The sequence below is a fragment of the Parasteatoda tepidariorum genome, chromosome X1, assembly GCF_043381705.1.
Source record: "Parasteatoda tepidariorum isolate YZ-2023 chromosome X1, CAS_Ptep_4.0, whole genome shotgun sequence".
NCBI lineage: Eukaryota > Metazoa > Arthropoda > Arachnida > Araneae > Theridiidae > Parasteatoda > Parasteatoda tepidariorum.
In genome coordinates, this window is record NC_092214.1 from 18969976 (window position 1) to 18988884 (window position 18909).

The 18909-nt window shown below is 27.7% G+C and overlaps 1 protein-coding gene across 3 annotated transcripts in view; it reads left to right on the forward strand.

Annotated features, from left to right (window-relative positions):
- Window positions 1-18909, forward strand: part of LOC107443981 (BTB/POZ domain-containing protein 10) — a 92393-nt gene that overhangs the window by 10564 nt on the left and 62920 nt on the right. Inside the window, exon 1 of one of the 3 annotated variants that reach the window (XM_043040053.2) lies at window positions 4327-4475. The exons of the other annotated variants lie outside the window; for them this stretch is intronic. Within the exon in view, the coding sequence (XP_042895987.1) occupies window positions 4462-4475 (14 nt within the window). The 5' untranslated portion in view covers window positions 4327-4461. Of the gene's footprint in view, window positions 1-4326; window positions 4476-18909 lie in introns of those variants that run through there. 3 annotated transcript variants of the gene reach the window in all.

Consider the following 18909-nt stretch of genomic DNA (forward strand, 5'->3'; position numbering starts at 1 on the left):
GAGTTTGAAATCCTAAATCGTCAGAAAAATTGTATGTTAATTCAAAAAATTACGCTTTTGTGTTTGATTTCGTAACTTAAAATATCGCTTACACTTATTAATTAGCTTATTTTTGGTCATCCTCTTGAGCCATTAATATTGTGTCCTAGAACGTAAAAATCCGATCATTAGATGAGAACTTATTCAGGGTGGTCCGTTTATTTTTTTGTGCACTGTACATGAAAATTTAAATAAATCATGAATGTACAGGTATTCCCTAATAAGGTACAGGTATTCCCTGTATTCCCTAATAAGTAAACTAATTATAATTAACAAAAAATATAAACGTTTGTTTAAATGAGCAAATAATTTTTATCAATCAATCAATTTAAGGGTTTAATGAAGTTATTCCCTATATTTTGTACAGTTAGTAGAATAGATTTCCTAATTACATGTTATTTTAATTTTACTATGTTATAATAGTTTTAGTTTGTCTACATTCTTGTTTATGCAACTCAGCATCAGTCGAATTTCGGTCTTAGTCATACAAAACTGAAAAATGAGCTTTGAGTACAGAGAGCTTCAAAACTACTTTTTTGTAATCGCATGCTTTCGGTAAAGGACTTGAAATGGGTATAAATAGAAATTGATTTTACAAACAATGAATAAGATGATGGTTAATTTTTTTTTTATAAGATGATTATTTTTGTATTTTTTTTTTCAATAATTAAAAAAATTAACTAATTAGATAAATTGCAGTTTTAAAAATTTTTATTTATAATTATTCAATATTTTCTACAAAAAAAATTTTGATTTTATCAGTAATTATTAAAACATAAAGAGTTTATTAAAAAAGAGAGATAATTGATCACTAAAAAAAGAGATAATTGATTGATAACTTGTTATTTTATCTGTATGTTTATTTATAAATACTTCATATTTATAGTAGCTAATAATTATCCTTACATCAAAATTTTGGTGTTTAACAATTGTCGAAAAGGTTTTTTTGACATGATGGTTGAACCACAGTTAAAACCATCAATTGTCAAAATCTTATCAACCCTACCCAAAATTCATGGTACACACGTTAGAGGATGTAGAGCACAACTAGACAAGCACAAATCACTATAAAGTCCGTGGTCGGAACGCAAGTCGTAAAGCGCTAGAGCACAGAACATGTTGGGTCAAGAATGGGAAACAAGACAAAGATGGAATGAAAGGAAATCGATAAAATGAACAAAAACATTTTATTTAAAAAAATGAAGTTAAACAACGCTAAGTCCTTCTTCAGAGCAACTGCTCAATATTGCGGCTTATACGTAGTGCGGCAATATAACTATATTTTAGCGCAAGTTTTACACCGTCGATGGAGTGACCGCCGTACATAGACGAAAACACCTTCTCTTATAGTGTGAACAGCTACGGATATCCGGCCAACAAGGTCTTCAGCAAAATCTATGGGACCATCGCGTTAGATGAGGCTTTTTATGTGACCACAGAAGAAGTTTTAATTGTCTTAAAATTATGCATCTAGGGTGTCGCAATTTTATGAATTTATGAGGACAGGTTTCGGGTGACCTAGACAACAACTAAAACAGCAGTAAAAAATACGCTCTTAATAATTTCTCTTTTGATTTACAATTTTTAATTATTACTATAAATATTTTAACTAAGATACCTTTTATCCATGTTCAACATCACGGTATTATAGTAAAGTTTGTCCGGAAACTGATTATTTCTTCTTATTCTTTGTTTTGTAAAAATTTGGGCATAACAGCTTTCATAGATTATTGGATTGAATAGTCAGGGATAATTTGCTAAAAATATTCTTTGAATGGAAAAAACGGCGAAGTTGTACGGAGAGTAATCCATATGATCTGGTTCATGATATTTTTCTGAAAAATAAAAATTGTGTGAATATTTGGTGCTTATCAACTGGAAAACATGTGATTTTCCGCATCTTTACTCAATATATAAGGTACTAAGTATCAGAAAAATCCAAATCCGGAATAGAACGTTTTCTATGATTGGAAGGGGGGGAGGAATCCCCATCTTTAAGAAAAACAACTGAGAAAAAAAGTTTCTTTGATCTGCTGTATAGTTTTTGGAAACACTTCGCCGAATTCCTAATTTATCACCCAACTGGAGAATCAATGTTTTGAAAGTTAGTACGGTAAATTACGTTATATCGGTAATTCATAGTAGCAGTTGAAATTATCGTTATTATCAAATACACGTTCAATTTCAAAAAAGCAGTTGAGAGACTTAACATTTTAATAGGCATATTTACCTCTTTTGCTTTGAACAACTATTTTGTTTGATATAAAATATATGTATCTAAAGTAAATTGCTTTTGTCTCATGATTGTAGACTGAATTATATAGCTCTGTATTTGGTGAAAGGCAGAAATGGTTACAACAGGAATGTTTAAACACTAAGTTTCCAAATTGTTACAAGTTTTTGCTGGAAGAAAATGAAATAAAATGCAATGCTTTTGTTGTCATTGAAACCAGTGAATGTTGATTTTGATATGTTTTCATGAAAGGAAATAAAGGGGGCTTGATAGATAATTGCGAAGAACTTATCTTTTGCTACGAAAAAGATAACTTATTCAGTGGGCACGCATTTACATTGCTTTATTAAAAAAAAATAAGGAGTCATGCAGCGATGGCTCAGGCGATAATGAGGTGAACCGGGTTCGAATCCCAGCGATGGCTGATTGATACGAATCCTCAATGGTAGACAGATCATTGGTTAGTCTCCTTGCCGTCATGTAGACTTTACTATAATATCGTATCGTGTCTCCTTGCCGTCAGGCTAACCGTGGGAGGTTTTCTTGTTTTTCCTCTTCATGTAACGCAAATGCGGGTTAGTTCCATTAAAATATCCTCCACGAAGGCAAATTTCTCCCTATACTTGATCCAGGAGTTCCCTTGTCTTCTGTATTAGGCTCAAAATTACAAGGCTGCAGAATTGAACAATAGTAGTCGTAAACCCAAAAAAAATTGGGTTGGCTGTTCAACGACGGTTATAAAATAGAAAAAAAAATTCTGTATTTGTACTACAAATAAATAAAAATGTCTTCAGTCATTCCTTTGCTGTATAATGTAGCTTACTTAAATAACAGAAAAATATATTTTCTTTAAAAAAATGTAATAGCATAAGGCTGGTAATTTTTAACTCGTTAGAAACATAGTTTTTGTACCTTTAATATTAGGGTTTTGACGGTGATTCGGAAATTTGTCACTAGAACGGACTTCTTTTTTATATACCGTACTCGTTATATCAAATTTTTACAGTAGTTACTCCTTCTAGTTAGGCTTGCTTTGCCCTAACAGTAACATTTTATACTTGTTACAATAAAAAGTCGATCATAGTGGCTAATGAATTTCATCCTGGAAAAACTTACAATGAAGAAGGAAATACGCTATCTAGTAATGAAGAATATCCTTTCATTTATTTTCTTGCTTTTTAGCTTATGGGAGTGACGCATTTGTGGTCTGCTTCAGTTCAACTTTTTTCTTCTTCTAATAACAGACCCTCGGCATGTCAACTATTCTGCTCCTGGTTATATATACTGACATTCTTCGAAAGACGTTTTAAAGAAAACATTAAGATCCTAAAGAGTTACTTTGGAATCGGTTTCAATTGCTATCGCTAGTTTATGAAGAATATTATAATTTCCTCTCACTCTCTTGAAACGCCGTTTTATACAAAGTGTACCCTACTAAAACAAAGCGTGTTTATTTGTCTTTAATCTATGAGTCATTCATGGTCGTCGCTCTACCTGCGTGATTGATCAAGGAGGGAATTTCCGCTGTGTTTTGGGTTGAGAACGCTGGGAATGGTGAGCGAAATGTGATTGATAGTGTTTTGTTCTGGAATTGTTGGTGGTTATCTTGCGCCTTGTGAACCCGCTCTTGATTGGTTATAATTTGTGTAATTCTTACTAACACATTTGACTGCAAATCATCGCTTGTCTAGAAATGTGTCCGTGCGCGAGAAATCAATAACGGTGGGATTTAAAAATTATTGTTCTTTGTTATAAAGTTTTGTGTATTTGGAAAAAAGGATTCTGAAAGTGGGATATAACGGAGAAAAAACATATGACATCCAAAAGGTAAATATTGTGTTGGATTGTTTTGTTTCACTGTTTTAAAATTTTCTGATGTATTTAGTTTTTTTTTTTTTTATCGGATTTGTTTTTTCTTTTTTAAAATTATTTTTTACCTATATTCATTGACAGTTTGATTATTATTTAAATTTTAGTGTTAGGAATTAAATCAACTGTAATTCTATTTAAAAAAAATTAAATTTAATTCTTACGAACACATTTGACTGCAAATCATCGCTTGTCTAGAAATGTGTCCGTGCGTGAGAAATCAATAACGGTGGGATCTAAAAATTATTGTTCTTTGTTATAAAGTTTTGTGTATTTGGAAAAAAGGATTCTGAAAGTGGGATATAACGGAGAAAAAACATATGACATCCAAAAGGTAAATATTGTGTTGGGTTGTTTTGTTTCACTGTTTTAAAATTTTTTGATGTATTTAGTTTTTTTTTTTTTATCGGATTTTTTTTTTCTTTTTTAAAATTATTTTTTACCTATATATATAGATTTTAGTATATATATATATAGATTATATAGATTTTATATAGATTTTATATCGATATATATAGATTTTAGTGTTAGGAATTAAATCAACTTTAATTCTATTTAAAAAAAATTTTTAACTCTCCATGCATCATTATGTTAATTGCGATTTGTTTACTGCAATTTGTATATTACAGAGACGGGGCGCCGGGGATTACTGTCCTAGGTATCCAGTCAAAGGGGCATCCATATGACGACTAAGTTCACTAAAACTTTAAATTTGTTACTAGAGTGCTGATGTTATTTTTATTAGGAAATTAATTATTAGATTTATTCGAATTATTTTAAGAAGAATATGATTTTCAAACAAATTTAATAAATTTTAGGTCTTTAAAAATTAAATATTTTTTGCGTTGAAAAAATTCAAGAATAATTTGTATAATAATTTTTATAATAATAATTTTTATTATAATAATTTTTATTATAATAATTTTTGAATAATTTAGAAGAATAATTTTTGCGTGCTTTTACATAGAAATGAATTTAAAATATATATTTAAATTTTTATAAATATTTAACGCTTCTTTTTTTTCATTTGTTTTAATAAGGTTTTATTTGCCCGCCCCCAGAGATAATATTTTTGCATTCCTCTTTAAAGGGTCATCTAATCTAAATTTCTCCCCCTCCCCCTGTCCCTATGCTCAGTATCCATTCACCTCTCCTTGACACTCCAAAAGACTCGGCTATGCTTAGCGTAACCAAGCACATCTCCATTTCTATTTTTTAAAAAAATTGAAATATAAATTTTGATTAAAATACTAATTTGAGATTTCAGAATTTGTTAATTTTGAACATCTAAGAATTAATATAAATTTACTCTACAGAATAAAAATCCAAGTTAATACAAATTTGATAAATATTATTATTTTTGGCAGAATGAAAAATTATAATTTGTACTTTTTCGCAACTATCAAGTTTTATCCTTTATCACTGTTTTCAGCGTTGGAAAAAAGTATATTTTGGCACTTCTTTTATTTGTTATTAAAGTTATAGATGTTTGTTGATGGTCATAAATTTATGCTACTATGCATATTTTTCTTAAAGTATATGGAAAAAATATGCATATTAGCATAATTTAATTTTAATTTCTTTTCATTCGAATATTTCATTAAAGATTAGAGATTTATTCATTGTTTAAATACTTGGCAATTTATCTTCCAATTCTATATTAAATCTAGAATTTATCAATATATTTACTATAAAAAGGCTGTCTTAGCTAAATAATCATTCTATTGTTTTCTGAAAAAAAAATCAAGTCATTTATAATTGAGTGGAGTGCGAAACTTTTAAAACGAATGTCTATTTACTCATGGTGCGTTCTAAATATTCCTTTATATTTAGCAGTGACTAACTAAAATATTACAAATTGTTATGTGCTTAGGAAGTTGTGAAAAAGCGCGAAACTATTTTTATCATCATGGAAGTATTAGTATTTTGAGTGACTAGGTTGGAAAAACCGGAATGAAATTAAATAAAAGAAAATAATGACTAATCAGTAACTGCATTTTCCGCCTTTACTTACTATTGATGACGAAAATGCTCCTTCCGGATTGAAAATATATTAAAAGAAATTCACCTGAGCATGTAAATTGCATTGAATAAAAATTATCATTTCTTCTAAAAATTTGTTATAAACGCCTATTTATCCCTAGCGAAGAGGCATTTAATTTATTTTGATGGTCAAGGTAGGAAGCACAAATATAAAATTTCCTCTTGCTGCTTTGCCTTCACATTTTTTTATTTTATTATTATTTGATTTAGATGTTTAGGGTAAGAAGTCGAAACACAAAACTTCCCTAGTTACATCGCTTTCAAATAACAGTAAAAATTAAGCACCCAGAATGATGATTTAAACATTTTAAATTCACTTAAAAAACAACTTTAATTAACGTGTTTTCGTAACCTACATGCTTTCCTAACATAATTGTAATTTATTACAATTTTTACTGTCCTTATTAACTGTCCGGAAGAATTTCTAATTTACTTCCCATTAGATATAAATATAAACAAATATTTATAATATTAGTTATAAATTATTATAGAAATTAATTTAATTATTAATATGACAGCATTAAGAGTGATATAAATTACAAAATTATTTTTGAAGCCATCTACGCGGATTTTTTATGAATAAAGCATAATTTTATTTAATAATAAAATACCATTAATTTAATTTTTTTTTCTTTCATGAAACTAAAATTTGTTTCCTGCATTTTTTTTATAATTATAGGAATATAAGACAAATATATATAATTATAATTATTATTATTCAACTTTAATTATTATTTAACTATAATTATTGTTATATTTTATAAAACTGAAATGTGCTTTTTGCAATTTGTTATGAATGTAAGATAAATCTGTATCATCGTTAGATCTATTTAATTTTAGTTATTTTACTATTATTGTTTTTTATATTATAGATCTTAATTGCGTTAGATATTATGCTCAATAATTGTTTAATTATTTTCAACTAGTTTAATAAAGTTAACGTTAGAAACAAGTTTCAAACTCAACTTATTTTTCGAATCTGATTGGTCCGTGTCCGTCAAAGAACGCAATGGGAATGTCCTTATCGCCAAGTGTTAATTAGAATTAAGTATTACTAATATTTAAAATAGTCATAGTGATTATTAACTAATCACTTTGATCACACCTGTAAATGCGAATGTACAGTGGGAAAAAAAAGATATCACCCTGAATAACTAATGAGCTAATAATCGGATTTTTACGTGCTAAGTGTCAATCATAAAGGTTCCTGGGGGTGACCTAAAATATGCTAATTATTTAGTGCTAACTATTTATTAAGTTACGAAATCGGACAAAAAAACCTACTTTCTCTAAACAAACATGTATTTTTTTTTTAAAATTTTTTTTTATGTATTTGGATTCTTTACCTCCAAAATATAGGGGGTAGCCGCAATCTCTGAAATATGGTCCCCGTAGTTTGATCAGGAGAGCGATCCAAAGTTCGGACCCCTTAATGTTAATTTCACTTTTTTGCGTTTTTAGTCATATTTTTAAAACTAATTAAGCAATTCAGAAAAGAAAATTTCACCCACTCATAAAACTCATTTACCAAAGGATAATTTCATGCAAAATTAATTTTTAACAATCATTTATTGTTTTTTACTACAGTGCACTCCCGATTATCCGAATTAATCACCGGGACAGATCGCACGGACAATCGAAGAACACGGATAATCCGAAAACTTTTTTTATTAAAGAAAAATTCAATATCAGTACAAAAAATATAAAAATTACTGACATTTGCATGCATAACATCAAACTAGAAATTTTCCTTTTTAAAAAATGTGTAATGCGTCTTCGCCATATATCGATACACATATTTTACGAACCGCAGTAATGTCACCGTAATCAAATCCTCCCATATAATCTAATAAAGTTTCCACAGAGCAGCAGAATGAGAAATTGTATTTCATTCATTTACTACATCTTCTGCATCAGTTACTATCATCACTATTTGATTTAACAACATAACGATGTCTTCATCAGTCAAATACTGGAAGCCAGGCTCACATGCATCACTTTGAAACCAATCTTCTAAATTTTCTTCATCAAGAATTTCGAAACCTTAGATTTCTTTTGCTTGTTCGAGAATACTGTTATCATATTTTTCTTGAACATCTGAAGAGGATTGTTCATCAAGCGGTATGATCTTTCTCCAAGATCGTGATAACGTAGACGATTTTACCTTTGACCATGCTGCTGATATTCCATATACTTCAATCCAGTAACGAATATTGCTTCCAAATATTTGGTAGTGTTATGACTTCATGAATCAAATATTTTTAATCTTGAAAATGCTTCTCTTTATATTTTTTGTGTGACTCCGGAATGAGCACGGATAATCCGCGCACGGATAATCGAGAGTGTACTGTATTTAGTTTAATTGAGGATTAAAAAATTTTGCATTATGAGGTATGAATTTTTTTATACCATATTAATCTACTTATTTTTCTGTTGGAAAATCGAATGTTTCAACAGTTTTTATTTAGTAGAAGCCGAGAAAAATTAAAATTATTTAAAAAAAATAATTTGTGTGTTACGACAATGAAGAAATATTTTAAAGGGGCGGTTGATATTTAAATGTGGTTAACTTACGAGAGGAACTTGACTTACGCCCGCGTAGCGTAAAATTTCAATCATATTTGTTTCGCTAATAACCAATTGCTAATCTTTCTTTTTTTAAACTATAAAATACGATGTTTCTTTTTTAGTCGTCTAAAAATGTATTCGTAATTTAGTGAAGTAACTTGAATAAAACATTTTATTCAACGAATGTCGAGTTTTATAAGAGCATGTTTCTGATAGAATGTGATTATACATCAGATTGTGTTTATATTTAACGTGATTATATTTTATTTTTTATTTATTTATTTAGTTTTTTGATAATTGGTACAATTTCAATAATATGCATAGATTTGGAATAATGTATTTATCAATTTCTTCAATATATATTTTATAATTATTAATACGAATACGTAGTAAACATTTTTAAGCATCTTTTTTCAATTACCTGTCCGCGCGTGTTTCACAAATTTATTTTGCTAACTATTTAATTAAATTGTGAAATTTTTAAAAATATTATTCTTTTCGCTACCGCATATATTATTTTTTTATTAATATACTAATCTTTTTTTTTAGTATTTTAATTTAGTTTTTCCATTAAAGTAAATTTCCTTTTTAAATTATTGTAAAGGTTTTATTAAAAGAAAACTTAGAATTATTGCTTGCTAAAAGTTGAGAATAAAATCTTGTTAAGAAATTAAAATCATTCTGCTAATTAAAATTATTCGATACAAAACAGCTAACTATATACTAAGCATACTATATCTTCGAAAAATGAAGATAAATTATTGATTGTTTTTTTTCTTGTGACTTCAACATAGTTTATCTAAAATAGTGTTGATTTTTTATAAGTTACTACAAGAAATATAAAGATACCGAGCATAAAAATCTGTCGAATACGTAGCCAAAATGTTAAAGCTTCTTAAATGTCCAAATTAACATCTTAATTGTTGAATTAAAATTTTAATTAAATGACCGCGTGTGATTTACGGAACTATTCAACTAATTATTTCCTTTTATATTTTTACTCTTTCTTTATACTACCACGTAGATTTTTTTCCCTGTAATATACTAAACTGTTTTGTTTAATTTTTATTGGTAAAGTTTTTATTTAAATTAACACTTGTTGTAAGTAATTGCTAAGTTTTTTTTCGATTCTCAGAACTATAGCTAGTTAGCTGACAAGGTTTTAATAACATTTTCTATGTTAAAATTTCTCAGTGCAAAATGTCTGACTGATTGTAGTAAATAAGTGCACCCTTTTCTCTAAGATTGATCAAACAAATAATTTATTTATTTACTTTATTGTTTCTTATTTGTTTGGTTTGTGAAAAGTAAATACATATTAGTGCAACTCAAAAAACCACAGCTGTTTGCTTTATTTTTAGATGAACAAATTCGAACTACAATTTTATTTTGACTTTTAAAATTATATATTATAAAATTAATTTTATGAGAGTTTCTCTTTTTAAAGAAAGATGTTGAAAAAATTGACTTCTGTTAAAATTATTTTATAACTTTAGCACGATTCACAAAATATTATTATAGCATAGTTTATTATTAGGAAAATACCTTATTTTGTTATACTGCAAGAACTAAAAATTGAAATTTGCAAAAAGATTCCGAAGCAGTGTCAAATTTAGAATCATCATTTGATTTGGAAAATGTAATAAAAAATACGCAATTTTCAAACTTATTTTGATAAAAAGAATTTTAAAAAAAATACGTGGAGAGATGGCTTCATACTTTTTACAAAAACTTTGAAAACCAATTTTTCCTATCTTTCGTTGTAAGGGAATAAGAATGATATTGCTCCAAGGAGCCTACTCAATAATTTCGTTATTTCCAAAATTGAAATCTATTTGGACGAAACTTATTATTCCTTGAAACCTATAACGAGAAAAAAATGTAACAATTATTATTTATCTAAGCTTATTCCATTTATTTAATGATAGCGGTATCAAGGTTAAGGATATGCAATGGAAGTGAAAGCCTCGTTTACTATAAATGCATTAAATCATAGAGCTTGAATAATTTATTTTAAGCAAATTATTTAATAATTTTAAGCAAATAAAGGTGTAAAAATAAACTCGATCGAAATAAGCCTAAAGTATAATCTAAATTATATGTAAAATAAACTTAGGAATCGATAAATAAAAAATGCATTTTCAAACAACTTTGAGCTGGACGGAAACGCTAACTTGTTTGAAATAGCTTTCCTTGTAACTATTTCATTTCGATTCCTGGTGCTAGGGGACATTCCATTTTCACATTCGATTTTTGAAATTTCAATTGTAAATGGAATTATTTTATGTCCTTAAAAAGTGCTATTAAGTCTAGCAGTAAAAAAAGTTGTACTGCATTGATTTCTTTTAGAAAGTAGTGACTAATTATGATTTTTTCAATCTACGAACCTATGCCTTTATTTTAAGTAAAACTTATTTTAATACCACGTGAAGTAATTTAATATACTGTGTTACTAAATAAATAATTTCAAGAAACTGAATCGAAAAGATAAAAACTTCATTGACTTAAAAAATAATAGATGATAATAAAAGTAGACATATTTTGAGCGTCCAATAGTTAACGTTACAAGTCATTCACGCCTGATGAATTCTTGAAAATGCGTGCTATTATTTGAACGCTCGTAACATGGCGACTTTTATTTCCCTCTTCATTTTCCTTCCTGAAGTTTTTATTATCAATTAATTATACTGCAATTTATGACCCAATCTTTTCGAAATTTTGTCAACACCCCCATTTTTGAGGGTCAGGAATCAAAATATGTAAAAAAAAAGTTTTTTCGAAGTAAATGCGTTTTTGTGTCTGATTTCGTAACTTAATTGATAGTTAGTACGAATTAATTAGCATGTTTGAAGTCACCCCTAGAAGCCATTAAGATAGACACTTAGTACGTGAAAATCTGATCATTCGAACGAAAGTTATTCAGGGTGATATCTTTTTTTTTCCACACTCGACACTTATTAAATTATGATGTTATTTCAATGCAAAGTAAAATTTTCTCTGTATTTTTTTATGTATTTTACTTCCCTAGATGAAATAAGAAAGCATTAAACACTTAACAAAATCGCAAATATTTTATTTCCTTGCATTTCTTAAATAAAATATTCGCTGTCGAGAAAAGCGTAAGAAGTTGAAGTTTAAAGAACAAATTCGTAAAAAATGGTTTCGAAAAACAAAATGGCTCACGTAAACATAAATAATTGTATCTTAATAATTCATTATATTTAAATAAGCCAATTTTTTATTCAAAGCGCTATTCAACATGGATGTAAATTAAGTTCGCCAGCAAAGTTCGTCTCTTATAAGAAATGATGTAGTGACTATATTTCGAAAGTAGTTTGTAGTTACTGCATTTTAAAAAAAGCAGTTATAATTAACTACATTTAAAGTAGTTGTAATTATAGTTAACTGGAATTGTGACCTGTGATTTTAATTTAGTCTGTAGGAATATTTCCTTAAATCAGAATTTTTGCTTCTGTTTTGTATGCTACATACTGTTGACTAGATTGTTATTTTGTCTCAAATTCAATTTCCATTAAAGTTTTAGGTTACTTTAATCGTGCTTATTTTATACAATCGTTTTTATTAGCGTATATGTTAAAGTAATACACATAAATTAAGGTGAAGAAATCATTTTAATTGGTGTTTAGCAATTATTTATGTTTTAATTTTTTCACTAATTATTCGAAATTATTGCTTTTATTGTTTTTTTAATGTATATAACGTCACATTAGTTCGACGTTTTTACGAACGTTTTTATAAATATGTGCTTGAATTGAAAGAAATGTAGGTCTTAACACTTCGTCATTAAATGCTTGATTTAATCTGCTGTATAATTAACAGTTCACGTATTCATAGTTCTACCATTGAGTCATTAATGATTAGATTAACTTTTGAGTTTTGAAGGAATGTTTGTTTAGTTGAGGGCAATAATTTTGCAGTTTTTTTCCTCACATTTTGAGCATATCACTGATTTTTAATTTAAACGTCACTATTTTATTGAATTTTTTTTTTTATATATAAAATTTAATCATGCGGAATAATCTTTGTCATGTAGGGTAAACTAACCAGTGAAGGAACACTTAAGCTTCGCTTGCCTTTTAAAAAATCATATTAATTTCAAAATTCGTAATTTTAGTTAAATGACAGTGTCAACATATTTGTTACTAATTGCAAATTATGTAAAAAAAATTGTAGAGAACTTACATAATATTGTTTTAAAGCTTTGGAGGTTCAAATAACAAGTAGTAAGAAGACTAAGTGAAGGAACAGCTCTTACCAGTGAATGAACACCCAGTAAAGGAACGCTTAATTTTGGTTATTTTTTAATGCTCTTTATGAATTTATAAGCCATACAAATATTTAAAGACAAGCCTATTCTTGAAATTATAACATATAAATACTTGGAAAATGTAAACATTTTTTTGTAATCATGAATTGAAAATTAAAGTGTCAACATATTAACACATACTGTTCATTCACTGGGAAATCTATGCCCAGTAAAGGAACATGCCTGTTCCCTCACTGGTTAGAAGTTGTTTTTCGTATTTTTAACATACTTTTGATGCGGAACATCACTAAAGGTACAAGAAAATTAAAGTTTATCTTTTATTTTCATTAACTTAGAAAAAAAACCAGTAAAGGAACACTTGTTCCTTCACTGGTTTTTCATCGTTTGGTGATCCAGTGAATAAGCACCCCCTTATCTCAGTACTTTATTATGCTATGATGATTTAAAAAAAAATAAAACGTAAATTCAATAACTATATTTTGAATTCTCTTTTTCCCAGTGAGAAAAATAAAACTATTACATGCAATTAATTCCACTTCAAACATATAAATACAAACATTCACCTTATAATTTTTTCAAAGAAACAAGGTGTTGCAGCGATAATAACAAATTCAAAAATTTTTCCAGAGAAGTCTATTTGACCAGGTAATCCAAAACATTGCTAGATGACTTCCTATTGTTTGGCAGTAAGCTATTGTTACCAATCAATCTAAAGAAAAACTTTCAAATTCTTATTATTAATCAATGTATATGAAATGTTCTTTCACTGGTTGGTTTACCCTTATTCTTTTTTTTCTCTTAATTTTTACTAATATTTAAGACTGTTCATGGGATCTAGTTACAGCACAATAAGGTGAGCACCCTGTATCGATTGTTTTCCTTATTCGTCAATTATATCCTAAGAAATACTGAATTTGAGAGTTTTTAGTAATTTTCTAAAATAATTTTTTTAATGCATTGTCGTAATTACGTTTTTTATCCGAAGATATTTTTAAAATCATGTACTACAAAGTTATTTTTAAAACTACATAATTAAACTCTTGTTCGAACAATTTAAATTACTATTTTTATTTCTGGTTTAATATAAGCTTAATTACAGCTAAATCTTTTAAAATTTAGCAAAACAGAAATAAAAACTGAGTTATTTTCGATGTCACTAATGTTAGTAACTAATCAATTGCTAATTCAATAGTTTTGTAAAAATGAAACTAAGCAAACTATTTTTGACTGTTTAAAATATCACTTGACTTTGCACAGCGTATTAGATTATAGAGTTTAATGCTGAAATTTTGTACCATTTATTTAAACGATATTTTTGTTATATCCTATATGTTTTTCTATATTATATTTTCTTTTCGATTAAAAAAACAATATGCATTTTGCTTAGAATTCTTGAAAAGAAAGTAAATCATACCAGAATCATTAATTTATTTTTTTCTGTTAAGTAGTTTTAAGATGTATTAGTACTATTTATTTTCTTTGTGTAAAAGATTGCTTTATTTTATAATATTTTTCAGTTATTAAAGAAAACATGTCTATACACTGACGTGGCATATTATCTACCTGTAATTTGCATACAAAACTCATTAATCAACTAAATTACATTTCTGGCTTACAAAATTTATGTTCAGAGTGTTGCGTTATTACCGCCTGTAATGTATGTTTTTTTAATCATTTTTAATAATAACGTCAGAAAAATATACTCAGTGCTCGCAAATTATTGTTTAAGCAAAGAAGAATTAAAAGCCCTGTTAAAATCTGATAAATCTTCGTTGATAAAGACTGGATTAAAACGTCAGAACCTGTTTGATTGCCCGCGGTAAAAGGAGTTAAAAGGCAATTAATAGAAACACTGTCATTCTGCAATAAAACTGGTTTTGATGTTTTCTTCGCTTAAATATCAATTTGTGACACCTTATGTGTATACTTTCTTTACTTCATTTTTGGCAAACATTTTTAAAACATACATTAAGGTTGGTGGAATACCCTGTATTTTTTATATCTGTATGAATATAACTCCTATATATTAACACCCTGTTTGTTTATATCTGATAAAACAATATTTCCATTTAAATGCGAACTATAAAATTTTTTTTCCAATTGTTCTCAATTTCTGATGAACTGAATTTTTTTTTTCCAGTCATAAGATTGCGTAAGTTTATTTTTATTCAAAAATTAAAAAACACGAAAATTATTTTAAAGTTAATACTCTCTGACAACCTTTTTAAAATTTTACTATGAAGTTTTTTTCACCTCAATGGCAAAAAATCAAAGACACTAAATTTTGAAAGATACTAAATTTTAACTACCTACATTTTTTACAATGTGTGTTAAGCGACACGTGTTGGGACGAAGGAACAAAATAATTTGCTGGTCACATTATTCTGTAATCTCAGCAGCCATGCATAATAAATCGATTTTTTTTTTTTGTGCAAATCGGATTAAGCATGATTTTTTGCAATCATTTAATAAATTATTTAAATTGAATTGCACAGATTTTTTAATATTGTAATTGTAAATTTTGTAGGTGTTCTGTAAATATTTTTTTTTTCTATTTAAAAGAAAGTCTGACTTTTACTAACAATTTGACGCAGTTGGGTTATATATGTATAACCCATCTGCCTTTATATATATATTATATATATGTTAAGGCCATGGAATTGAACATAACCATAAACGCCGCTAGATGGCGATAACTGATCACCAGACAATATTGTAATAAACGAAAAGACGAGAGACAATCTTGTAACGAGAGTATTACGATGTATATGTAACATGATGTAATGTACGGTGTTGATTTTTGAAGAGAAGAGACGTTCTTCTATGTTCGCTGTATTCTATAATTGTTGTTTTTGTCCTAACTAATTTACTTTTGTTATATTAAATATTTAGTTATCAAGTACATGTGCTTATTTACCACTCCATACTAACATATATGTTTCGATTTTAAAAAAAATCCACTTTTTTGTAACTAGTCAGAAAACGCAAATTTAAGATAAATTAAAAACTTCGAAATTGTATTGAAATCATTTAAGTTTATTTTAATGATATATATGTTACATTCTTAGAAGAACTAAAAATTGATTTTGTTTCTTGAATTATTTTGTTAAAAACTGTAAATAAGTTGAATTGATATAAAAAATAAATATTGAAGCTAAAAGCTGAAGCCCTTTTTTATGTTAAAATAAAGGTAAAGGAAGAAAAGTGGTCTTAAAATATCTTCTATTGCCGTTATCTTTTTGACATGAATTCTTAATATGAAATTAATGAAGAACATATATTGTAGCGTTAGTAATTGGAAATTTCCACTTTCGTCATTTAATCTTAAAGGATAACTTAGATCACGGATAATAAGATCAGTTCTCAATTATTATTTCTAGGAACGGTGCTGAATGTTATAAAAATTTTTTCTCAGATCATAAGAATTCTGTCATAAAATATTAAGCCATGCTAGATACATTTTTATCGAGGTTTATATTGACTATTTTTCATTTATTCGCTAATATGGCACTTCATTTCATCCTTCAAAGAACCACGGGCAATAATAGGAATAAACCTTGGATTTCCAAAAATCCTAATATCTGGGCAGCCAGTTCTGATCATCGATTGCATGACTAGAAACAAAACTATGCTCAAAATATTGCATCACTTTATTTTTAATAACCCTGAACTATCAGCTTCTTATCATTTGTTTCCTTTAATGCACAGATTCTGCCAAATTTAAAGCATGTATGAGTTTTAGGAATGAGTGTTGGGGAAACGTTCTAAATAACTGTAATTAGAATAAAGAATTTTCAATGAAGTGGATATCGATATGAAAAAAGCCGTATTTACAGTTTGAATTCGTGTGTGAGAAATTAATTTTTTTTAAAAATTAGTTTTATACAACACTGATAATTATATTAAAGGCCAAATTTAACGAATCCTAATAATTATCACAGATTTTGTGTTAAAAATTTGTATTAGCATTCCAGTATTGTTAGGTTTTGTTGGTTTTAATAAATTAGGTGTGATTTGTTTTCTTTTTATTACAGTTCTGAAAAATAAAAATTTTTGATCAATGAATTTTAAACTAGACTTTCTTTGATTAAATTAATTTTCCAATTTCGTATTTTTTTCCTGTTATTTCTACTTTGAATGAGTCAATAATGTGAACTGTTATAATTTAGCTTTAGCAAATTTTGCATATTGTTTTGATTTGTAATGGCATTTTGATTATTAGTGGCCCTTTGTAATTGAAAAAAAAAATATTGCCCTCCGTATTAAAGTTGTCGATAACACTGACAGCATTGATTGCGATTATGTATTTTATACCCGTTTATAGTAAGCTGGTACAATTATACCTAAACGGTACAATAATGTGAAAACTTAATTGACAGCGCGTTTTTAAATCTTTGCTGTTAACTGATTTTTATAGCCAAAATGTAAATATGTGCTTTGTTTAACATCAAAATAGGCCACTTTCCCCACCTGTCTGTGGACTGCGATTTTTTTCCTTACAGAAGAATAGATAAACTCAATATGTTAATAGTATCGGTTAAGCCTCCATTCTTGGCTACGAAGATTGAAACAAATGTTTACATTGAAAGCTACGTAAGCTTTTCAAAACGAAATTTTTGAGTGGCTCCACCAATCACACGTTGTCTATTAGTCTGTCTTCCTTTATTAATATTATTTTTAAAAATAAATAAAAAATTCCTAATGCACCGCATCAACTAAACACAGCAGAACAACGACGTTCCGCCAAATTACCATTTTGCGTCTTTTCTGAAAAAGAGGAAGCTTACCTCTTGAGAGTTTGCTGGCAAATATATTGATAATGGATTGAAATATAAAAAATTTATGTTAGAATTTTGTTCTCCAATTATTGTGAATTTGTTTTATGTATTCAAAGAAACAGACCCTTCATGATGAATCTATTTCGAATTTTTTTTTTCCATTAATATAAATGATATTAGTGTCTATCAGCATAATCAACAGATCTCTAGGTCCGTATTGAAATCGTCTTTAATACAAAAATTACAAAATTTGTTTATTTATTGTGCCAGTTTAAGTTATAATACCTTTGATTTTATCCACACAAAAAATTTGTGATGATAAAAATTTAACTTTCGTTATTTTGCTAACTATACTGCTATCGGACACGATTTTTATGTAAAAAGAAATTCATTGTGAGACAATTATAGGCCATAATTTTTTTTATTTTTCCGTTTTTTGGATTCATATAAAGATGGTGGCGTATCTAGTTTTTTACTAAGTAAAGACGCAAAATTATATAATTCAAATTTGATATTTTTTGGCATTATTTATTTTAATTTAAGTGACAGCTGAAACTAGAAACTTTCCACTACAGTTAGTCATAAGTTAAATATTTCTGTTTTTCATTTTATGCTTTATCATTATCTCACAAAAGCAATGCATTCCCGCAACAGCCCGTTGTGATTCTGAGGGTTATGAGCTCTACAATATCGTTAATACCAACCTAATTGCATCATACCAACGGCTTGAAGCATTATGGTCAGCATTTGAAATAATGCTTGGTGCTTTTGTAAATAGTCAAGAATTTCAAAAGCTTAGTTTATTGTTGATTAGATTCGTATTATTAAAATAGATTGGTATATTATTGATAAAATAATCTACGTGGTAGCGTAAAGAAAATTTTGAAAAATGAAAAAATATATTTAAATGGTCAAATAGTAGTGTGAAACACTCACGGTCAGGAAATTTAAAAAATTTAAGATTCAGATGATCTGTAACATGTTCAGAAATTTTAAGATTTTTAAAAATGTTTTCTTTCCCTTTGTAGTGACATGGAATATCAAAACACGATTTTACATAATCATCGTTGTTAATGCGATTATATTCAATA